The sequence below is a fragment of the Lontra canadensis genome, unplaced genomic scaffold (genome assembly GCF_010015895.1).
Source record: "Lontra canadensis isolate GAN:19392208 unplaced genomic scaffold, GSC_riverotter_1.0 scaffold1, whole genome shotgun sequence".
Classification (NCBI taxonomy): Eukaryota; Metazoa; Chordata; class Mammalia; order Carnivora; family Mustelidae; genus Lontra; species Lontra canadensis.
The window spans coordinates 100787438-100812089 of record NW_022630995.1 but is presented as its reverse complement, the minus strand read 5'-3'; the positions used below and the strand labels follow the sequence as shown (position 1 = coordinate 100812089).

The window sequence follows — 24652 nt, the reverse complement described above, 5'->3', positions numbered from 1 at the left end:
GAAAACTCATTTCATGGGTCTCTCAGAACCCCCGTTACATCAGGATGAATTTCCGAGGGTAAGATTGTAGATTGCAGTCCCACAGAAGAGATGTGGAAGAGCTATGTCTGCTTTGCCAGTTGAGATGTGTTTCTTTTTCTAGTTCAAAAAGTGACAGAGAGGTTATTTTGAGGATGCTCTGGAGATGATGCTGTAAGAATGTTAGAGAGTAAATTTTGAGTGTGGTTTACCCATTTGGGCCCATGGGACCCATCCTGCCCCTCTCCCCTTTCTTCTTTCATCTCCTTTCTCTGAGTTCTTGGTAAGTTTGGGCCAATGCATTCTAGCTGCACAGCTAATGTTTCATATCCTCAGTGACTCTCTCATCCCCACTCCCCGACACTTGCCTAGTGTAATACATATATGTAACAAATGTTCAACGTATGTTTATTGAATCCATCGCAGACCCAATGCCAGCAAGATAATAGGAAGAAGTTCTTTTATGCAACATTTTTCTGAATGTTTTCTTTTTGTAAGAAAAAAAAAATTGGTGATACCAACATTTTGAATATCCTATCCCATTAGTAGCTGTTGGCTAATATATAGATCCTTGGTCACTTCAGTGAATAGTCTGTTGGGTAGAAATGCAGATAGCAGTTTGTTTGAGAATTATACCCTAAGCATGTAAGAAACATTAACTCTCTTGGCCTCTTGGAATGTGTGCATTTGATGTCCCCAAGATTAGGGCGCTGAAAACAAACAACAAGAAAGGGAGGGGGCAATAAAAACTTTGTTCCTCTACAGCACCTGGAAGGACGATAAATGGATGGTCATCAAGCTAGTCAAGGGGTCAGAAGGCAAAACAGCCTACACCTGGAGTTTGTTTCATAACCTGTCCTCTCCTCAATAAACTTTTCATGTTCTTTTTTTTTTTTTTTAAATTTTATTTATTTGACAGACAGAGATCACAAGTAGGCAGAGAGGCAGGCAGAGAGAGGAGGAAGCAGGCTCCCTACCGAGCAGAGAGCCTGATGCAGGGCTTGATCCCAGGGCTCTGGGATCATGACCTGAGCCGAAGGCAGAGGCTTCAACCCACTGAGCCACCCAGGCGCCCCAACTTTTCATGTTCTTAAGTGGTACTCCCTAAACTACTTTTTCATGTTTTTAGAGATATTTTCAAATTCCAGCTATGTGGGGGGATTATTAATTCAACTCACACTTACTGATTTTGAGATTTTATTTTTGTTAAATTATGACACTCTGGGTGCTTCAGTGATAATTGATTCATTCAGGTTGTGTTCATATATAAATGTTAAAAATTATGGCAAATCTTTTTTTAAGATTTAAAAAACTTTAACTTGCATTTCTTCGTTATGGGGCCTGGAAATTTCATAAAGACTGGTTTGTTTCTGGGACTTACTTTAAAAACTGCTTCTCAACCATCTACTCGTGTACAGTTGGCTGAAGAATAATTTTGGAAGGCCCTTCTAGATAGATTATGTCTTCTCACAGATCTGAACAAAATTGCTTTCTTTTTAATTTCATGCCAGATCTAAAATGAGATTTTAAGAGTTTTCCAAGGGAAATTTGCATTTCTTTTATCATTTGCACCTTCTACTCTGCTCATCCCTTCTTTCTGCAAGCTTTTTAATACTTCTGAGCAGCACTAAGGGTTAGTAGTGATACAGGGTCCAGGTGGGCTGACAAACAATCAGGAAACAGGCTTGAAGTAAAATTGGCAAATAAGCCCCATAGAGTGCCAGGTGAGGGACAGGTCAGCGAGGGTTAAGTGAGGAAATGTAGAAAACACCAGAAATAACTTGCCCCTCAGTTTTATAGGAGTATTTGAGTTTTGAAGGAAACGAAGCTTGAGAATTGTGATAGAGGAAACTAGGAGCACATCCCAGAATGAAGACAGCCTTGGCTGATATGGGAAGTAAAGTCCGGGACCTTAGAACTCAGGGTCATTGTCAACTCCACTCCCTTTGGGCTTCAAGATGTGTCGACTCTCACTCAATGCTTCCTGAAGCCCTTCTTTTCTGTAGCAAACAGATCATGCCTTTCTCATGTCACCTAGACTTTTTCTAGTCTATCCCTCATATCACCACCAGGTTAATATCCCTAGACTTTTATTTTTGTCGGGTCATTCTCCTGATGATGATAATAAACTTCCAGAAACTTCCCATTTCCTATAAAGTATATATTCCTCAGCCTGAAATTTAGGGAACATCATCATTTGATACCACTCACCTATGATTGTCTACGTCTCATTTTTCCACTGACATTAAGCTATCTCTTTCACTTGATTCTGCCTCAGTGCCCTGTGAGTAAATGAAAGTGTTTTGCTATATAACTCTCCTTACCTTGGAAAATCTTCCCCTTCTCTGTCTTCCCATGTGTGAAGAACCAACTCAAGTCTTTCCTGAGGCTTTCTCTACAAATCTCTGTGAATATGCTTATGGGATGATGGCTTCACAAATTTCATATGTGCCACCCATTTTGCTCGTTAACATATGTTGTGTTAAATGAAAAATGATTGTTTTGTCTCTTCATCTACGTCATAAGCTCTTTGAGACTAGTGACAATGCTATACAATGAATTTTCTTCTATTTTCACATCATGCACCAATTCAGTGTACAGCAAGCTTTCTCAGTCTGGCACCATCACACTTTGGTTGGGTAATCTGTTTTGTAGGACATTTAGAGCATCCCTGTATTCTGCCTGCCAGATGCCAGTAGTACCCTCTCCCCTGTGTGACAACCAAAAATGTCTTTGTTTATATCAAATGTTCCATAGGGGACAAAGATGGCTCAGTGGAGAACCACTGGTATAGAGTAAACAAAAAATTCTGACCGTTGTCTTGGCAGGAATGGAAGACTGAAAGCTTTGAGTGATGTTTTATAGCATTTTGCCATCCTGAGGAAAGACAAACTTGGTTGGTAGAAGATAATAAACGTAAAATAGAACTTCCTGTTTGCTGTGATAGGTCATGGCAAGGGTTACGGCAATTGTACCACGCCAGGGTTAAGAAAGATCAGAATGACCGAAGTATTCTTAAGTGGAAGTTCCAAAAATACTGAGTTTTGGGTTTTATTTCATTTAGAACCATTTCATACTAGAAGTAGAATTTCTAGTAAAATAAGTATTATTTAGTGGGAAATTTATCTGAAGTTCACATATGCCTATATCTTTGGACTGAGAACTACTTTTGAAGCATATTTGGGGGAACACATTTGAAATCTGTGATACAGATTATTAGAAAGTTGTAACTATTGACGGACATCAGTTGTGTTTATTCATAGTTTACCTATTTTTTTTTCACTATTTTAACATTGCACTTAGGCTTAGCCAATTTTCCAGACCCAAGTGATTCACACACATGAACACACACACACCTCACATGTATGTGAGACTATTAAGTCTAAAGAGTCCTTACCACTCCAAGACATAGTGATTTTCATATTTCTGCTACTCTGATGTAAGTTCCTGGTCTTCTCTTTGATTATCAAACTACTACATGACATAGATGCTGTCTGGTTGATGTCCTGCTGACCTAGTAATAACGCATGATGTCCTCTTTTCACAGCTGTCTGCCAGCCACAGTGCAAACATGGTGAATGTATTGGACCCGACAAGTGCAAATGTCATCCCGGTTATGCTGGAAAGACCTGCAATCAAGGTAGGAAACCAGTTTGACACAGATTAACAATCAGAAGCCCCCTCTGTTTCTGCCTCATGTAAAAGTTTTAGGTTCTCAGGCCAAACCATTTTTCCATGGCTGTTGTTTCTAAAACATGTGAACTGCCATTTTCTGAAAGATAAAAATATAATGGTAAACCTTAAAATATATTTCATCAGATTTCATCCTCTTATTCCTATTCACAGATTCTAATTAAAATGTATTTTAAATAAGAGAATCACAGCATCAGTCATGTAGAAACCCAATATTCTGCTAGTCCTCATTCTCCCAGGAGCTTAGTGGAAAAGCCCTGGAAAATTGTGGGCCTCCTTGGACCCACCCCAGTGAGATGGAACCCTTCAGTGCTCAAGTCAGGTCAGAAGTCTGACTCGAAATTTTGAGGTCCCTTCATTTATCCCATTCATCAATTCATTTATCCCATTCATTAATTTAATCTTTGAGATTAAATTCCCTTCAGCTATTACCAGTTTACAAAGTTTCTCTGAGAAATAAAGATTTTAACAGACTTATTTTTGTTTAAAGTTGCTTATAAAAGCAGATATTCACTTAGCAGAGTGCCCCAGGTATTTTATATATATTGTTTATTTTCATTATTACAGTGTCAGGAGGTAGAATGTTATTCATGATAATTAAGTGATAAATAATTTTTACTTCTCATTGGAAAAGATATCAGGGATATTAAGTGTCTGGTCAAAGTTCATAGAATTAGTTGGTAAAAAACCTAGTATGTCAACTTAGAACTGTTGTCCATGTAATTCATATTTTCTCTGTCAGTTTTGTTTCAGATGAGAAAATATTATTGCAAATGTGATCTTCTGACTTGGGCTAACAAATCTGACAAAGCTTGTCTTTTTAGTTAATTTCTACCCCAAATGTCCTATTATTAGGAGTAAAAAACCCCATAAATAAAAGCTGGGGTTAGATTTCACCAGAAAGATACAAGGATAAAAGAATCCATTTTTCACTTATTTCTTAAATTGAAGTGACCCTTTCTGTCCTTTCCAGTGTTGAATGAAACAGTTACATGGTTTGTAAACTGTAAATAGTTACATGGTTTTTGAATGCAGTGTCCCATAGATAATTACTTGACCTCATCAGATATGGAGGTGATATTGTTGAAACACTCCTGTTCTTCAATATCTGATACTCCTTGATATGTCTCGTGTAAACTCAGGATTTATGGGCATAATTTCAAGAATCAGAACACTGGTGTTTGAAAAAGTATAAGGAATTGTTCCTGAACTATAAGATGACATCTATGCTAATGAAATGTGACATGTCCAATGGTAGGAGAAACTGTCATTCTCAGGTGTGTTCTGTATTATTTATTATTTGATTAACTGATTTTTTTCCAATGCTTTTTTAATAATATTTTTAAACTTGGAAGTTACCAAACATACTGGGAAAGTCTTTTTGAAGTAAGTAGAGTTTTTGTTATCTCAGTTTACTCCTTTTAAAAATCCTTTTGACTTTCCTTCCCCTGTCTAAGTTTACAAGTAGTGACATGTCCGGTTCTGATTATTGAGTTATCAGTGTGCATCTGAGACTTCTAACATGCTTCCCTTTTTAAAGTGGAGAAAATAAACCATCAGAGGTTTCATTAATATGTCAGTACCATAAAACTTTGTTGTCCCGATGCCAGGAGTTTATACAAAGAAGGTTATTATAAGAGCCACTGTTGAGATTGCAGAGAAATCCATTTAAATTTATTTGCAGGAGCTACATTAACTTTAATATGCTTCAAGGACACTGAAACTATTATTGTAACAAGGATCTATCTCTGGGTATCTCCTGTTTTCAGAAAACCAGTTTATCATGTACTTTTTACTGTAATACATACCTGTTTCTCTAAAGAAAAATGGAAATGTACTGAGTTTATGTCTTGCCTCCTAAAACTATATTCCTTAGGGGAAAGAGGATTTCATTAGTAGCAAAATGGGATTTTACACCTGCAAAAACTAGTGCTGACACTGAAAATGTAATTTCAAGCCCAATCTTGAATATAAGACTACAGCTTACAGTAGAACTATGTGTTTTGATCATCTCTCTTTCTGTCTTCCATAACAAAAAAGCAATGTGGTTGAATTCCCGATGGCATGTGGTTTATGCTCTTTTAGACCCTTTATGGTCTCTGATTTCTGGGTCCCCGAAAACTATTACTAAAATGACTTGCACATGGTAAGGGCACGTAAACTATTTGCTCAGTGAATGATAGTTTCATGTAATGGTTCTTGGTCCTGAACGCTTGTAAAGGGTTCCCCAGAGCTGTCCGGCACAGCACCTTAGGCAGCCTCTGGATCTGTGGCCTGAGAACACTGGTCAGGGTGAGAGGCGGCTGCGAAGGCCTGGGTGAAGGCGACAACTGTTGAGAGACACCAAGAAACGTGACTAGAGCAAGTAGTCTGTATCAGTTACATGCAAATCAATGGAGACTGTTTTTTATCTGGACCATACATCTTAAGAATCTGGCAAATATGTCTCAGAAATATGAGAACTCAAACAGGTTTCTTTTTTCTTGAGGAGAGAAACGTTAAGAAGAGGTATAGTTAAACTATACCTATACAGTTCTATACAGAACTATACAGTTCTTTCGCAGAACTGGCAATTAGCTTCTGAGTAAAAGTAGGTTTCTATATGCTGGCTAATTGAACAGAATGATAAATGAAAATAAAAGAGCAAAAAAAAAAAAAGTAGGTTTCTGAGTAAGGCAAATATTTGCTAAAAAAATTGTTGCAAGTGTTGTGAAATAATGAGTGGTGAGAAATAATCTCCTGGAAATGATTGGTGGAGTAAATAGCTTGTGTAAATGGCCAGCATTTAACCAGTGCCCTCTCAGAGCTGCCTGGGGAGCAGCCCAGAGAGCAGGGCGAGCCCACATGCTGAATTTAACAGCCTTGTCTCAAGTTTAGGGTGAGTCTGCTGTTGTGGGCTTTCTTTTCCCTTGGAGTCATTTCTGGATTTGCCGTAGCTAGATCACATATAAAATCATAGGCTTGGGCTGATCATTAGCCTGTCCTATACAGCATATGGCGCCTTTCACAATAATGAAACTCTAGCTCAGACTCTGGCAAGATTTACTTTTTTTTCCCCACCTCATTTCTCTGGGAATTTTTTTCCTTCAGAGTCTCTCCTCTTTGAGTCTCTGTACCCACACAAATTCTCTTTCCCTTCAGCCAAAAAGGGATACTGTTAGAGATAATAACATTTTTATAACTTTCCCATTAGGGAATGATTTTTATCATATAAAATGTCCTATCATTGCATATTTTCAGAAATGAAAGACTTAGGTTTTTGAATGCACAATGTGCTTTATAATGATTTTGGAAGAAACAATTTATAAATATCAGATCCTAATGTTTTGACAAAGTTTATATTTCATATGTTGAATTCCTCACCCCAAGAAAAGAACCAGTAACTTGTAGCCCAGAACTATACAGTAAACTTTAGTGGCTTATGTAAATCTGAAAGTTGATTGCCTTTATTACTCCTAATATCAAGATAATTTCTGACAGCCTTACTTTTTGAAAGATGGATGGTTTCAACCCAGAAACCAATGTTCATTTAATTTGAAAGTTTAACTGGCTGTTAATACTGTGAAAGTCTTAAAACAGAAGGTGATTGCCTTTTTGAGTCTACTTGTGAGTCTTACCCATCTTATATTATTTTGGTAAGTTAATAATGGCAATAGTTAACCTTTGTAGGAAGTTTATTGTATATTCCTACTAAATGGGACCTAAACATAACATAAGTTCTTACATTTGAATGAAAACATTGATGCAGTACCATGCTATTTATTTAAAAAAGCCCTTTATACAAATCATAAATTTGCACATAATTTGGGGGTATTTTAAATTATTGGACAACATAATAGAGGAAAAAGTCTTAAGTTGGACTTTTACGACCTTAGTGTCACTAAACAGAGCAGGTTGATTGTAATTAATATTTGTGTAATCTGCTTTCTGTTTTCTCTCTTTGTTGATGACTAAAATAATGCTTTAAAAAATGACCATCTCTTCTTTGGTGGTTTCTATAAAGAGTGGTGTGAGAATGATGTATGTGTATGTGCATGTGTGCAAAACGTACGTGTGATTTTTGGGAGGCAAGACGGGAGGGATAAATTTTAAGGGAAACAAAAATTCAAATTTAAAAAAAAAAGAGAAACTGGACAAACTAGAAACCTGTTTTACAAAGCACGTACAACGTTCTTTGCGAACTCCACCAACTTGATGTAATTGTTTAATATGTACTTATAAAGATTTTTAGGGCTAAAAATGACATCAGTTCAAAGTTGACTCTTATTACCTTCTTCCTGGTGTGAAGATGAACACTTCTACCCAACTCCTCTTGACAAAGGCAGTGAACAGCCTCTTTTCCAACCCCTGGATCATCAAGCCACAAGTTTGCCTTCAAGGGGTGAGCGTGCCTTCTCTCAGGTGGGCTGCACTCCCACCCGCACAGCTTTCTGCAGTTTTGTCACTTCTTGCAAATGTTCTCAAGACCCGCCCGGGAGTACCCAATCTTCAGCGTCCTGAGCATGTAAAGCCAGCGGCAGGAGTACTCCCTGCTGAGCCTCCCCTGTCCTTTCACTGCCTCAAATATTGCTTCTCTTTTCCTTTTCTGGGTTTCAGAATGTTTTCTAAAAGCCAGATGGCAAAATAACTTTGATTTTTATAGGTGAAGTCAGGAATTCCGGAGCAAAGGAGATGGGGGATTTGATGGCTCTTGCTACATGGATTTCAGAAGTGATGAAGTCCTCTTCCCCACTGCCACATTTGGAGAGTTTTAGGTTACCTGGAAATCAAACCATACATTAACTTCCTTCTTTTGGTGTGCATTTTGTAACATTAGAAAGCCTAAGTTCTGGTTAAGTATAGCCTTTAAGTAGCTCTGTGATTATGAGCAAGTCATTTAATGGGTCTGAGTCTTAGCAAACCTGTTAGTTACAGGGGGAGAATAATTCCTGCCCTGTCCACCTGCAGGGAAGGTGTGGGAACAAGAACACCAAAAAATATCTGTGTTTTCATTGAGATGGAAAGTCTTGTACAAAAGTTAGATGGCAGCATGATTTTACAGTTTTTGTTCTAAAAAGACTGTATCCTTCATCCGCTCATAGGTTTGGTAATTTAGAAGGACTGAATTGAGACCATTTAAATTATTAATTATTGTCTCTCCACTGATAGGAAACTTAATGCAACTTGCGTAACTTCTGCATAAAGAATTAGGGCAATAGGATGAATTTCAACAGTGATAGTTTAAAGAATAAAGGTTATGGCAGTCGAAATACTGACATCTGTTTGCCTATGACCTCCACTTTAGTCATATAAAGTGTAAAAGGTTAAATTTGAGACATTGCCCAGTTTAAGGATCAAAAGAGAAAAAAGTCCAAATGCGTTAAATGAATGAAAGATTATTTTCCTTAAAAATCCACTGGATTAACTAATTGAAGGAGTCTATTCTAGATTTTTCAAGCTACTTTTCAGTGTCTGCATGCTAATAAAATTTCTGATCCTTTTTTTCCTAAAATATAATTATAATGCTGTGCAGCTTGCATTTTTGTTCTGAACTAGCTCTCTTCTTACTCCCCTCACCCCACCCTCCATCCCACCTCCCCAAGCTCCTGAATCCATCAGCCTGCTTAAATATACTCCTCACTGTAGTAAATGTTCTTAAGAATGTATACTTGGTAATTAAAGCATTTGAAATGTAAGTGGTTTAATTGTAAAGTGATGTCTTTTGATGTGATAAGATGGACACATGACGAAATTCATTATTTTTTATTCTAGATTTTCCTTATAATTTATGTTAAAGAGCAAGATTAAAGTGAATTTAAGTAAATGCCTAAAGTTTTCTTTCCTGTGTTATTCTTGTCAGCTTTTAAGATTGGTTTGAGAAAGTGTGGTCAAGTAGCTTGTTCTTTATATTGTTCTGCGTGTTATTCTAGGAGAATGTACTACAAATTGGAAGTGTTTTTTAATTTCTGACTTGATAGTAACACAAGCATTACTAGGTCAGTTAGTCTATGAGATTTTGGAAGCAGTACATATTAAGTCAATTTTATAAAGCATTAGGTCAATAAGAAAATGAAGTTATGATAATAACAGACTAGAAGCCCTGAAGAAAATTGAGAAAAAGAAGTTCATCACCAGGACACCAGATGCTTTTAATCTTTTGAAGCTCCCTGCTTTAGCAGAAGTCTGATATTTGGTAAATATTGATAACGTGGATTATTGTGGAATCCTATTTCATAATTTCTGCAGTGGTTTTTGTAAGTGTCAGTGTGGAGTTTTTAGGACACGCATGCCTGTAGCAGATGGGCAGTGATGGCCGTCGCTGGAGACAGCTGTCCGGGAGTGTCAGCCACCCCGTCACCAGCTGTTAAGAGTACGGCTCTCTCTCATGGCTTTCAATGTCTTTGGATATTTATGTGTCAAATTAGTAACAGTAAAATAGGCAACAAATGTCTCTACATTTACCCATCGAAGGCTTCCTGTTATTTCCTCTTCCATATTATTTCATAGAGTGATTCCCAGATGGGGGGTTGTTTTTGTTTGTTTTTGAATTACGACATTTTTTTTTTCACTTCCTTTCAGTTTCATGATTCTTAGCCCCAAAGTGCTTTTTCTCATGGGAAGGGAAGGATAAATCTGGACTGAAGACCACCGGCAGCCCCAGTCTGGATCATGAAAACTCTTCTCCTGACAACCTTGAGGAGTTCTTTATTGGTCAAGACTAGAGCTGCCTCAGCTTGGCTTCAGCTCTAGTTCATGGACAGGATGAATAAAGAAATTTCAATTAGCACAAGTATCCCTTATATATGAGCTGCTTAGAGCTACAAACCTCTGACCAGTTTCTGTGGCTCTTTATAAAGAAGCCTAACAGTTCTTAATTGACACATTTTCTGTCCATTAGTATCCTTCCCTTGAGATACAGAATTCAGTCTCACTCTATGGCTTTGTTGTATGTTCTGTTTTATGCAAAAAATATTTAAAACAAAGCCTTTCCCTAATAATGTACTCAGATTTAAATACCATTTAATATCAGTCAGGGACTTACCAAAGCCAGGCTTGAATCTGCAGAGGTCTATGCATGTATTAGGAATGATAGTTAACTTCTCTTACAACATGAGAAAAGATTCCCTGGCTCTAATTTTTAGTAAATATTGAAATACAAAGTAGAAGAATAGGAGACATAGAGTGAATTTCTCTTTCTTCCTTGATTTAAAATTTTTACTTCATTTAACAGAGGAAGAAGTCAAATTTGTGTTGATAACATAATCTGCAAAGTATTTTCTTGGAGAAAATTTTTTAAAAATATATTTTAAAATGTGATTCTGTTTTGAATGCCCATGACTGGGCACTAGACAATAAAGTAGAAACTGAAGAAAGCAAATGAGGTGAAGGTTTCTGGTTTACTTAGTTAACCTTCCTAGGCTTCACCCAACTGGGGACCTGCTCACTGTTCTGTTAAGGTTAGAAAAAAGACCAAGTTGGAAAGTCAGTAAAATATGAAAACATTTATAAACATAGTTATTATTAGGTGGTTTTAAAACAGTATAGTCTGGTGGTTTAATTAAGTGAAATATATAGATTTCCAATAAGTGGGCAGGTCAGATTTAAATTTGATTAGATGAAAACATCTTTGCCACTAGATATATCTATATATCTGATTTGGTGACATGGATTAATAATTTAATCAGGTGCTTACGCTGGCAGTTCCAGATGAAATAAACATGTGGTCATATTTCTTTTTAATGAAATCTGTATTGGGGTCCTTACTATTTTACTGTTTTCCATTAGGAGTTTTATGTTCACTTGAAGCAGTATTCAACTTGGGTTAGAAAATTTTTATGTGGAGTTGATTAATTTATGTTGATATTTAAAGCAACAAACCTAAAATACATAATAATAGTCTGTCATGTATCATCTCTTAGTATTTCCATATGCCTTTCTTAACTGCCAAATGAATGAAAGTATGTTGGAGGGTAGGTTTTAGGGTGGGTTTTTTTTTTGTGTGTGTGTGACTTGAATACATCAGGAAAGCAGGAAACTGAAATTTCTCCTTTAATCTGAGATCAGTATAGAATCTGTAAGACTGAACAAGAGAAACCACAATAGCGATCACTGTAATTCATGTAGCTCTTACCTCTGAAAATAAAGCTCTCCTTTGGAAAGGTCAGAGCAGTTGAATGTTTGGAAATACTTCCTGTAAACTAAGATAGGCTCACAGAGAATCTTCCTAAAACAGAGACAGAAGGAAATTGAAAGAGGAAGATCTCATAGTCAGGAGTGAAGCCAGTAGTCAACTCCGACATTTGGAGGATATCGGAGTCAGTCAGGTAAATAACTGAGGACCTCCACCCGTGAGGAGGAGGGTAGGGATGGTAAGGGAGATCGTGTCTGTGAGGAGACTTTGCAGCTTTCCTTTGCAGACAGAGACCACAGGTACTACGTAATCTGAGCTCCAGAAGTTCACACAGCCCTCTCATTGTTAGGAGGCATTTGGTCATTTTTGATAGAAGAAGGCTCTTGGTCACCCCTCGTGTAACCAGCATGGAGTTGAGATGGTATAAACAGGCCCTGTCTCTTCTGTTACCGACTGGTTGCCGCCGCTCCTCCTGCTTTTCTCGTTCATTCTTCAATATAGAGAAGTATTTTAGATGGTTTTACGTCAGTGTTGAAGCTTTCTTATTTTGCTGCATCAACCCCTGCTCTTTGCAGATCTAAATGAGTGTGGCCTGAAGCCGCGGCCGTGCAAGCACAGGTGCATGAACACTTACGGCAGCTACAAGTGCTACTGTCTCAACGGATACATGCTCATGCCGGATGGGTCCTGCTCAAGTATGTCAAGAATCCTAACTGTATGATAAGCGCTCACGTCGCGCTCCGATACGGTGTGTGAAAATAGCCTTCCAGCCCTCCGAACCAGGATGTGAGCCCGTATTGATGTGTGCCTCAGGAATGGAAAATCAAAATACGGGCTGCCCGTTGGACATGTCTAGCGTTATTTTACCACGGGCGCCGGTGTTAAATGGATTTGGAAGTGGTATTTAAGCATCGTAAAACTGAATGTATTTTCTAGTCTTTTTCCCAACCCATTTTTGTCTATCTTCTATCTGGGCAAAGTACTGTGCCAGCTAGAAGAAGAAGGTTAGTGCCTGTGTGAGGACTGTTGCTGTTCACAAGCATGGACACTACACTGGTAGCCGGTGGGGAATCCATCCAGTCTGCTGACTGAGTGTAAACCATTCGTTCATAAGCGCCTTCTCACTGCACTTTTACAGCTCTTTCTAATGGACTAAGATAGTACTTTTCTAAAAAAACAATTTACATCAAATGAAAAATGATTCCAATAACATTAGATTTCATGTGTCTTTGTGAGAAAGAAATGTATTGTATTTTCCTCTTATCGTTTGGATGTGTTTATTAGATGGCCAATGCCCTGAAATTTTCTGTAGGCTGAACATTGAATTGAGTTTGTGTTTCTATGATCTCTGACAATCGAGGACTTGATTTTTTTTTTTCACTGAGTTATCTGTTAAGTGAGTTATCAATTAGTTAATTTTCAGCTATCTCTCTGTAACTGGGTTGTATTTTATTGGTAACTTCAGTTAATCTTATTTAGCATTGCATATTTAACATGGAACCTTTAGAATTAGGTGAATGCATGTTTAAGACCATTTAGTAGTGATGTTAGAATCCTCTAATGTACGATCTGGTAGGGAGTCAACTATTGACCCTAGAAAAATGTAATGGGAGATTGAGAAAGTTAATTGGATGTTTAGGTGAAGACCAGCATTTAGCATGAGTAATCTGGAAAATTACCTCAATCCTTCACTTTCCTTAGCTCCTAGAAAAATTTCTAGATAATCTATAAGAGATAAAGTTTTATATTTGTCTTTTCATCTTTTAAATGCATTACAGATCTTCCCCAGATGAAGAATAGCGACTGTTGGATAATTGAGGCCTTTTTGTCTTCATTGTTTGAAAAAAAAAAAAAAAGAGACCCGTTATTTCGGTTATAGAATTTGTCCACTGCCTCTCTGTGTCAGCCAGTTACGCTCTTTCTAGGTGCCCTGACGTGCTCCATGGCAAACTGTCAATATGGCTGTGATGTTGTCAAAGGACAGATAAGGTGCCAGTGCCCCTCTCCCGGCCTACAGCTGGCTCCTGATGGGAGGACCTGTGTGGGTGAGTTGTAAACTCAAGCATCTCTGTCAGCAGCCCCTGCAGGATAAGAAGAGAAAGTGAAAGGTGATGGGAGTAAGGAAGACATGCAGTTACCTACCTCAGGCAGTTGGCTGTCCTTAGGAGACAGCACATGTCTCAGGAGAGGACCTCTCTCTGAATGGATAATGAGAACCTTGTTTCCCTAAAAATGAGGGACAGGAAGAAGCTTCAGTCAGAGGAAACCTCGTGTGCAAAGGCTCTGAAGTTTAAAAGAGCACAGTATTCAGGGAAAGCGGAAGAGCTCTGTAGTTCTAGAATGTTAGGAAGCAGTGAGTGATGAAGCTGAATAGGTTGGGCTAGATGGTACGTACTGCGCGAAAGAGTTAGGTTTGTTTTCCTCTAGTTTAGGGAGACGGTATAGGATTGTGATTAAATCCGGGCTTTGATTTCAAACCTAGTGGGCCAAGTCCTTGATAGGTAACCTTAAGCAAGAGACTTCCTTTCTTTGAGCTTGAGTCTCTTCATCTTTAGTGGAAGTAATGCGGGGCGCCTCGGTGGCTTAGTCAGTTAAATGTCTGCCTTCAGCTCGGGTCATGATCCTAGGATCCTGGGATGGAGCCCCGCACCAGATTCCCTGCTCAGCGGAGAGCCTGCTTCTCCCTCTCCCTCTGCTGCTCCCCCTGCTTGTGCTCTGTCTCTCTCCCTGGCAAATAAATAAATAAAATCTTTTAAAAAATGGGAGTAATGCCACATACAACCATTGTATGCATTATGTCTGCAAAGAGCTGAGCAGAGTACCTAGCATGTAGTACGTACTCAATGAATAGAGGCAGTCAGTGATTCAAGAGAGACTTATTTAGTACTTTCTATATTTCAGGCACTGTGACAACTGCTAGGATATATAGTAGTGGACGAGGCAGACAGGATTTTGATTCTCACAAAGCTGTTGCTCTAATAGGAAAGAGGGAAAAGAAATATCCAATAAAATTATAAACAATACTCAATGTTAATATGAGGTACTAAGAGGGAAACACAAAGGGTGTTTTTTAGAAAGTAATGGTCAGGGAAAGTCCTGCAGTAAACCTGGACCACTGGCCGTGTGAAGAACCACCAAGCAGGTGGAAACAGTGTGGGAACCTCAGTAAGAGAGACCAGGGGCTGGGGGTAGGTAGAAAAGCAGGCCCATGTGGCTTCGTGCACACTGAGTAGGAGGGGCGGAGCCTTGACATATAACTGGTAGGTTAAGTAAGGATGACATAATGCAGGGTGTTCATGGACATCCTGAGGAATGGGGATTTAATTTAAAAAGCAAGTAGAACCGTTGAGGAGTTTTAATATTCCAATCTTAGGTTGCAATAAATCATTTTGACAGTTGATTGGAAATCCTCTGGAGGTGGTGAGATTGGTGGGGAAGAGACCAGTTCAGAGGCCCTTGTCACAGTCTAACGTGGAAGATGGCAGGTAGGGTAGTGGCAGTGGGTGAAGAGAAGATGAGACTTGATTAACTGGGCCTGATGATTTGGGGTTATGGGAATTGTTAAGGATGTTCAGGCTATTGTTAAGGATGTCTCATGTTTCCAGTCAGAGCAACCAAGGCATACAGGTGTGGTCTGGGCAGAGAGGTGGTGCGGGAACACGATAGCTCTGGTTAGGAGGATGCGTTGGAATTTGGAGATGGGGAATTTACGTAGCCCGTCGGGGCTACCAGCCGGATAACATTTAGGATGAGCCACTCTGTGCCAGGCAGCTGTTTCTCGATGTTTGTTTTAAAATCCTTTCCACCTGAACATGCTGCTGTTCTTTCTAAGACGCAACTGACTTCTGCTTCTAGATGTTGATGAATGTGTTACCGGAAGAGCCTCCTGCCCTCGTTTTAGGCAGTGTGTCAACACTTTTGGGAGCTACGTCTGCAAGTGTCATAAAGGCTTTGACCTCATGTACATTGGAGGCAAATACCAATGTCACGGTAACGAACCTTAGGCATCACTTTGTTTCTTCCTGGGGTGCGGGAAGCTCTGTTACTGGGGTGGTGACTGGGACGTAGGTGGAGGGGAGGCTGCTGGCCGTGCACTGAACAGAAACCCATGCAGCCGTTTTTGGTAGTTCTGGATGCATGTGTACTTTGTTTCTTCTGTTCATCTGCTGGTTTTACGTGGACCTTCCAAAAAAATTTTTTTTTAAATTCTATATATCTTTGATGTCATCATACTGCTCTCACACATAAACTTCTTTTCCCGTTTCCTGATGCAGATATAGATGAATGCTCCCTTGGTCAGTATCAGTGCAGCCGCTTTGCTCGATGTTACAACGTACACGGGTCCTACAAGTGTAAATGTAAAGATGGATACGAGGGTGATGGACTGAATTGTGTGTGTGAGTAATGGTTTTCTCCTGGCTTTGATTTCTAGCAGGAAATACAGGATTACAGGAAGGCCATTACAGGGAAAGATGAAGAACGAGATTAATTATCCAAAAAATACTTTTTATAGCTAATAATGTTAGTCTTTATTTTCTGCAAACAGGCAAATCACTTGCTCAGGTATTTTAAAAAAGTTAAAGACTCAGTAATACATTGAATCTTAAAAGCGTTCAGTTCCTTTGCTGAAACCTCTCAATATGGCTGGCAAGAAATGATGGAGCTCTTCCTGAGAATTTGATTTTGTTATAATCAGAAGTAAATGTTTGTCATTAGCATTACATTAAGACAGAGGGGAAAATTTGGATATATACCAGTTTTTTGTTCCTGTTTTGTGTGTCCTAGTTTTATTAAAAAATCATTCTGATATTTATTTTCTCTAAATTTAGGACAGTTTTGCTTTTTAAATCCTTACCAGCCTTGTTTGGAATATGACTATATTAGTAGATAAACATGAAAAAAATAACCTCCAAGATGAAAGTTGTACAGATTAAAGGCCATAATTTAGCATGCATTTCATATGACAATAGATAATTTTTAAAGTTTTGGAGTAAAATATTTACTGAAAATCATGAACCTTAGAATCATAGGATTTAAAGGATTTTTGAAGGGTCATGTAGTCATATTCCAGGCCTGGAGTATATCATTCCAGGAAATTAAATGTTAATTCCTTTTGGTGAAGATAACCACAGAAAAAGGCTCCACAGAAAATCATGATGACCTCTGAAGGTTTTTTTAAGCAGTTGTATAAATTAATAAGGGGGAAAGCAAACAAACTTAAAAAATATACAGAGCAGTTAGGGTACCTGGATGGCACAGTCGGTTAAGTGTCTGGCTCTTGGTTTCTGCTCATGTCATGATCCTGGGGTCATGAGATCAAGCCCTTTGTCTGGCTCCATGGTCAGCATTGAGTTTGCTTGGGATTCTTTCTCCCTCTCCCTTTGCCCCTCCTGCTCGTGCTCTCTTACTCTCTCTCTCAAATAAGTAAATAAAATCTTAAAAAATACAGGGGCTCCTGGGTGGCCCAGTCAGTTAATGGTCTGCCTTCATTTCAGGTCATGATCCCAGGGTCCTGGGATTGAGTCCCTCATTGGACTCCCTGCGGGGAGCCTGTTCCTCCCTCTACCACCCCGCCCCCAATGCATGCTCTCTTTTTCTTGCTCACCCTCTCTCTCTCTATCTCAGATAAACAAAATCTAAAAAAAAAAAAAAAACTAAAACATTTTGGGTGCCTGGGTCGCTCAGTGGATTAAGCCTCTGCCTTTGGCTCAGGTTATGATCTCGGGGTCCTGGGATCGAGGCCCACATCAGGCTCTCTGCTCAGTGGGGACCCTGCTTCCCCCCTATACCCGTCTCCCTCTCTGCCTACTTGCTTTCTCTGTGAAATAAATAAATAAAATCTTTTAAAAAAATCTTAAAAAATATATATGGAACACTTAATGAACATATTTTGCATGAGTTGAATTTATATAGAGTATGGAAGACAAAAGTATTAGTCTTTAGATTATTCAAAACATGATTTTATAATATATGTGTGCCCTAGGGACACTTAACAAAGATTCTGAACAAACATTTCTCATATTTTAAAAACCGTAGAATGTTTCTACATTTTAAAAATCTCAAGGATTGTTGTCTTTTTTCATATTACACTTGAAATTCTTTGTGTTGTAAGTAATACATATCCACTACAGAAATACCAACATAATTTTTGCATATATCCGCAGGATGGATATGTGTGTATATGAGTATACCATACATACACACACATAGTTGTTATTTGGAAAAGAGCATGACTTACGGTAGTGGAATATTCTAAATGTGAAAAGTAAGCCTAGTTGGCATGAGATATTCTAATGTGTTTTTCACAATTTGATGCCACAGACTTTTAGAGAGAGATGGTTATACACTAATTTAAATCTTTTGACTCTTTCAGATATTCCAAAAGTCATGATTGAACCTTCAGGTCCAATTCATGTACCAAAGGGAAACGGTACCATTTCAAAGGGTGATGGAGGACATAGTAACTGGATTCCTGATGTTGGAGGTACTAGGTGGCCTCTGAAGACACCATATGTTCCTCCTGTTATTACCAACAGGCCCACTTCAAAGCCAACAACAAGACCTGCACCCAGGCCAACGCCAGAGCCGACCCCACCCCCATTCACAGAACTCGGAACTTTACCACCTGCCACAAGCCCGGAAAGCACAGGCACCCAGCTGACACCCGTAGTGCCCGTTGTCACCACCTCTCCGCGATGGATCACAGTTGACAACAGGATACAGACAGATCCTCAGAAACCCAGAGGAGATGTGTTCAGTAAGTCCTAGAAAAGTTAGCACCACCCTTGGTAATCACAATTCTGACCGTTTTCTCTAAGTTTTTTTTTTTTTTTAATTTTACATATAATATGTGAGATCATACAGTATTTGTCTTTCTCTGACTTACTCCACTTAGCATCATGCCTCAGGTGTATGTATCCACATTGTCTCAGATAGCAGGATTTTCTTTTTTAAGGCTGAATTGCGTATATATCCCTTTGTGTATTTATACCAGACCTTCTTTATCCACTCATCCATTGGTGGACACTTAGGTTGTTTCCATGTTACGGCTTTTGTAAATAATACTGCAGTGACCATGGGACTATCTCTTTGACATATTTTCATTTCCTTTGGATAAATACCTAGAAGTGGAATTGCTGGATCATGTGGTAGTTGCAGTTTTAATTTTTTGAGGAACCTCCAATTTTCCATGGTGGCTGCACTAATTTACATTCCTATGGACAGGGCACGAAGTTTCTCTTTTCTCCACCTCCTTGACGGCATTTGTTATCTCTTGTCTTTTTGATCATGGCCATTCTAACAGGCACAAAGTGGTATCTCATTGTGGCCTTATTTCCTTATTTGTGATGTTGAGCCTCTTTCATGCGTCTGTTGCCCATCTGTGTCCTCTTTGGAAAATGGTCCTCTGCCCATTTATAATCAAATTAGTTGGGTTTTTTTGCTATTGAGTTGTATGAATTCCCTGTGTATTTTAGATATTAGCCGCATATCAGATATATTGTCTTTAAATATTTTTTTCCATTCCATAGGTTGTCCTCTCATTTTGTTGATGGTTTCTTTTGCCATGCAGAAGCTTTTCTGTTTGTTGCAGTCCCACTTGTTTGTTTGTTTTTTATTTTATTGCATGTGCTTTAGGTATCATATCCAAAAATTCATTGCAAGTCCCACAGCAAGGAGTTCTTTCCTATATTTTCTTCTAGGAGTTTCATGGTTTGAGGTCTTATGGTCAAGTCTTTAATCAATTTTGAGTTAATATATTTATGTTATATAAAATAAGGGTCTATTTTCATTCTTTAGCATGCGAATATCCAATTGTCCCAGAACCATTTAAATGTCTTTTCTCCATTGAGTATTCTTGGCTCCCATGTCAAATATTAGTTGACCTTATATGCTTGGGTTTACTTCTGTACTGTTGATTTTGTTCCCCTGGTTTGCACAACTGTTTTTATGCGAATATCATACTGTTTTGATGACTATAGCTTTATAGTATAGCTTGAAATCAGGAAGCATGGTGCTTCTTACTTTGTTCTTTTTCTCAGGATTGCTTTGGCTACTGAAGGTCTTATGTGTTGTCATGTTTTTAATAAGCTCTTTACAATGGCATTTCCATCATGGGCCATGCCTGGAATAAGAATGAAACACAAAAAGAATTAGCTGTACAAAGTGTAAGTCCTATGTCTTTATTGTTAAATATTATAAAGAACTGTATAAAAGGAAGTCAACTGGGCAGATCACAGTGTGTGTAGAAATGGAAGGAATATCACGAAGTCATATAATAGATCTCATTTCCTATCCAGTGTGAGACTTCTCCTAACATATTTAGATTTATTCAGAAACTCTCAGAGATGGGAAACCTAACTATATCGCATCCCCTTTAACTTTTAATTTAACTAAATTTAATCACTAAATACTTTTGAATGTGTTTTAGAATTCCAGGCCTTGTATTAGGCATTGGATTTACAAAGATAAAACAGGTAAAGTATAATCTGGTGGGAAAGAGAGTTACCCAGAAGATAACTGGGATACTGTGTTAATGAGAGAGATTAGAGCACCCAGTCAGGCTTGGGGAAGGAAGTTTTGGGGTGGGTGGGGGCAAAGAGCTTGAGGATAACTAGGTACTAGAGTTCATAGGGACACCAAAGGCACAGATGGAGGAAGCAGGCTCACATAGGCAGTAACCTGCTGGTAAACCTGTCCCTTGTGTTTGCTGTGTCCAGTGGTTGGATCTAGAGGACTAGAGCTAGATCACATCAGAGACCCCCAGATTTTCAGTGGGTGAGTGGGTAAAGGATGGTATCACCCATAGAAATAGAGGCTAGAGGTAAAGCAGCAAGTTTTGAAGGAGGAAGAGGTCGTTCCTTTATTAGCAGACCAAAATGTGTAATTTTACAATTTGCAAACTCTCCCTGTATTTACCTGTCACATGTCACCATGCTTGCTGTTAGCCACCTTTGCGTTCACTCCTCCTGTCTCCTCTTCTTCTTTGCCCATGGCTCCCTGATGGAAACAAACTTCGCTCCTTTATATTGAATTCTTGTGCAAATTTTTTTTTAACAGGTGAAAAGAACACTGACATTGTGAATTTTTAAAAGACAAGAAGCTTCTCTTTGCTTGTATGTGACTCTCAAATTTCTCTTCTAGGTCCTTGTCCATTTAAAGAGAGAGTGAAATTCTGTAATTCTGATGTAGTTGTAATTGTTTATGTTTTAGGCAATAAATATAATTTTTAGAGGATTCCAATGGTAGATCCAGTAGTATGTTTCACATGCACATATTCTTTTTTTTTTTTTAAGATTTTATTTATTTATTTGACAGACAGAGATCACAAGTAGGCAGAGAGGCAGGCAGAGAGAGAGGAGGAAGCAGGCTCCCTACTGAGCCGAGAGCCCGAGGCGGGGCTGGATCCCAGGACCCTGGGATCATGACCTGAGCTAAAGGCAGAGGCTTTAACCCGCTGAGCCACCTGGGCGCCCCACATACACATATGTTTTATTTGAAAATTTATTTTTTCAAGATTTTATTTATTTATTTGAATGACTGAGAGCAAGCGAGTGAGCACAAGCAGGGGGAGTGGCAGGCAAAGGGATAGAGAGAAGCAGGCTCCCCACTGAGCAGGGAGACTGAAGCAGGGCTCAACCCAAGGACCCTGGGATCATGACCTGAGCCGAAAGCAGACACTTAACCAATTGAGCCACCCAGGCGCCCTGAAAATGATATTTTTAAATCTTTCTCCTCTTTGCCTTTCCCCCACCCTCCCTTCTTTTCCTTTGCTCTCTGTCTCTGCAGTGCCTCTTTCTTTCTTACTCCTCTGCTTTGTTTTGTTTTAATCTCTTTATCATGTCTGTTCCTGGGTGCTTAAGTATGGCAAATAATTATATTATTATGTTGCTTTAAGGTAGGGTCATAAAAACTTGGCCACTTACTATAAAAACACACTCTGACAGAGATAACATGTTTCTGAGTCTTTTAATATTTTCTCTTTTTGTAAAAAGTATGTCCTTCTTGGGGCACGTGGGTGGCTCAGTAGGTTAAGCATCCCACTTCTGATTTTGGCTCAGGTCATGATCTCAGGGTTGTGAGATGGAGCTCCGGGTCAGACTCTGTGTTGGGCATGGAGTTTGCTTGGGATTCTCTCTCCCTCTCCCTCTGCCCCTCCTCACTTGGCTGGCATTCATTATCTCTCTTTAAAAAAAAAAAAGTATGTCTTTCTTTCCATCATTCCTCTTCATATCAACACATGTGAATTAAAAGTCACATTAAAGTTTAACAATAGAATTGAGCAAGATAAGTCTGGGGAAACATGGAATTCCCACGATGTTTGAGAGGTCTCATTCTAAGAGAGTGTGATCTTAAAGACATGCCCTGGGAAAGAATTCTCTTGATCAGATGCCAAGGTGGCCACATGTCGCAGATAGCTTTGCTGCCTCCAGACACTACTGCCCCAGATCGATTCCGTTCGTGTTCATCTTCGGCTGGAGCCCTGCTTAGTGTTTGCATGGATGAGGGTATTTGGGACACTTCTTAATTTACTGTCTTGTGATTATAGCATATTTTATGAATAAGGAGGGCTCTAAGTTTTGAATTCAGACCAAACTGCTGAGCAAATTCAGGACAAACTGTGAGAGCAGAAAGGAACCTTAGAACTATTTTCATTCAACACCATCTCTTCATTGATATTTTCCTCGCTTCTGGCAAAATAATTTTTTAAGCCATCCTTATCTCTCCATGGGTCTGAGAATAGAATTTGGCTCTCCTCATTTCATTTAAATGTTCAGGTGACGTTAATGACAGCCACTGTTGGGCAGTCTCCAAACAGCCCCATACTTCAGTTGTATTTTTCTTTACATTGAAAGATATATATTTGTTTAATGGAAGAGGTTGTGAAATAGAGCTTTTCTTTATAATGTGTGTGTTATGTGTGTAATTATGTATTGTCTCCCTGAGGAAGGACTAAAGGTATTTTAGGAAATCAGGAAAATCAAGGAAAGGGAAATCAAGAAAAAAAAATTATAACACAAATACATTTCTACCCCAGACTTCTCCCCAAACTCTAGACTTAGGTATCCCCCTGCCTGTCTAACCTTTCCAGTGAGATGCAAATATATGTATCAGACTCTGCATTTCTGATAGACTCTGATTGTCAGCCCAAACACATTCTACCTGCAGCTTTTCCCATCCCGGGAGATGTCACCTCTGTTCTACCAGTTGCTAAGGCCAAAGAACTTGGAGTCCTCTCTAACTACTCTTAGTGTAATCTGTATGGAAATGGTGTTAGCCTTACCTTCAAGTTCTGTCTCGAGTGGGAGCACCTCTCACCATCTCCTGTGCTGCCTCCCTGACCCAAGCTGTTCTTCCGGGGGAGGACAGGTCCAAATTCCTTTATCCACATGAGTTGTGGGATATGGAATTTTTCAGAGTTTAGAAAAGTAGTAAGGTACATACGTATACTGAAACAGATTCATGTTTCTACAGTGAAACATAGGACTGTTTACGCTCATCTGGCTACCAAAAACCATTTGGTTGAGTTACAGAACGAGCTTTTGGGTTTCAGCATTATGAGGGAGGAACCATGGACCTGCAGCACAGGAGCCTTCGGCAGGTCTCCCTGCTTCCACTCTGGCCCCTCCGTGGTCCTCTCTCAATCCAGTGACTTGAGGGATCTTTTAAGATCTTTTAAAACAGAAATGAGATGTCAGCATTCACAGCTGTGCCTCAGCATGCGCTTGGTTCCATATGGATGTAAGCCTGCCCGGTGTCTCACAGAGTCCTACAGGATCTCATCTCACGCTGTGCCCTCGTGAATCTGCTCCAGCCTCCTCACTCATCCTCACTGCTCCTGTCTTAGGACTCTTGCTCCAACTGTTCCCTCTCCCGGGGACACTCTTCCCCCGGCTCTCAGCTTGGCTCACTCTCTCACCTCTTTACACAAATGTCAGCTTACCAGGGAGACCACCCTGATGCCCGTATTCCATACTGTGACCCTTACCAGCCACCACCAGTATACCTCTCCACTACTTTTCTCTTTTTTATACCATTTATCACCTTCTAATGTATTGTGTTATTTACTTACTTATTGTGTCCATTGTATCCACTACTGGAATACAATATTTTGAGGACAGGGATCTTTGTTTTGTTCATTGGTGTGTCTCAAGGACCTAGAGTAATGCCTGGCACATAATTGGCACTTGAACATCATTTGTGGAACAAAAGAATGAATAAATCACTCATAGCATTTGAAAATAAATTATCATGTAATCAGATTTTCCATACAAAAGCTAGTTTAATATAATAACACATTTAATCTATATTTAAGAATTAAAAAATATTCTTTTCTGATTGTTCCTTATTTTTTTTACTGTGGTGCTTCGACCATTTTCCCCTCTCTTTCTTCTCTTCCTCTTTTCTTTTTAGAGATTGGCATTCTATTCAGTGGATTATTAAATTTGAAAATTTGATGATAATGAGAAGGCAAATGATGTCAGTGTGATAGAATGTCTCAAAAAATATATTTCCTAACTCCTGAGACTAGCTCAAATAATTCTTGCTCTATACTTTTTTTATTTGAAAGTTGGCCTGTATGAAGTTATGTACCTTTCATTTTTTAATGTGGAAAGATTTAAGAAACAGCCCCTTAAAACAACATTTCTTGTAGGTATAAACAAAATACCACTGAAACTGGTATTTTTGTCCTTTTGCTACTACAAAAGAAAGGGTTTCAAAACACCAAAAAAAATCAGACTTCAAATAAGCAATCCAGATGGAATGATTATAATGCAGCCTTTTTACATTTTAATTTGGGGCTAAAAATTTTCGTCTAAACCAACATCAGTC

The 24652-nt window shown here is 38.9% G+C and overlaps 1 protein-coding gene across 4 annotated transcripts in view; it reads left to right on the top strand.

Moving 5' to 3' along the window:
- Positions 1-24652, top strand: part of NPNT (nephronectin) — a 75306-nt gene that overhangs the window by 27620 nt on the left and 23034 nt on the right. For 2 of the 4 annotated variants that reach the window (XM_032860401.1, XM_032860411.1), the window contains 7 exons: positions 3566-3658; positions 8000-8092; positions 12397-12516; positions 13747-13866; positions 15677-15811; positions 16096-16218; positions 18195-18578. In XM_032860401.1, the coding sequence (XP_032716292.1) occupies positions 3566-3658; positions 8000-8092; positions 12397-12516; positions 13747-13866; positions 15677-15811; positions 16096-16218; positions 18195-18578 (1068 nt within the window). The remainder of the gene's footprint in view (positions 1-3565; positions 3659-7999; positions 8093-12396; positions 12517-13746; positions 13867-15676; positions 15812-16095; positions 16219-18194; positions 18579-24652) is intronic. The other 2 variants (XM_032860430.1, XM_032860420.1) reach the window with 1 other exon arrangement.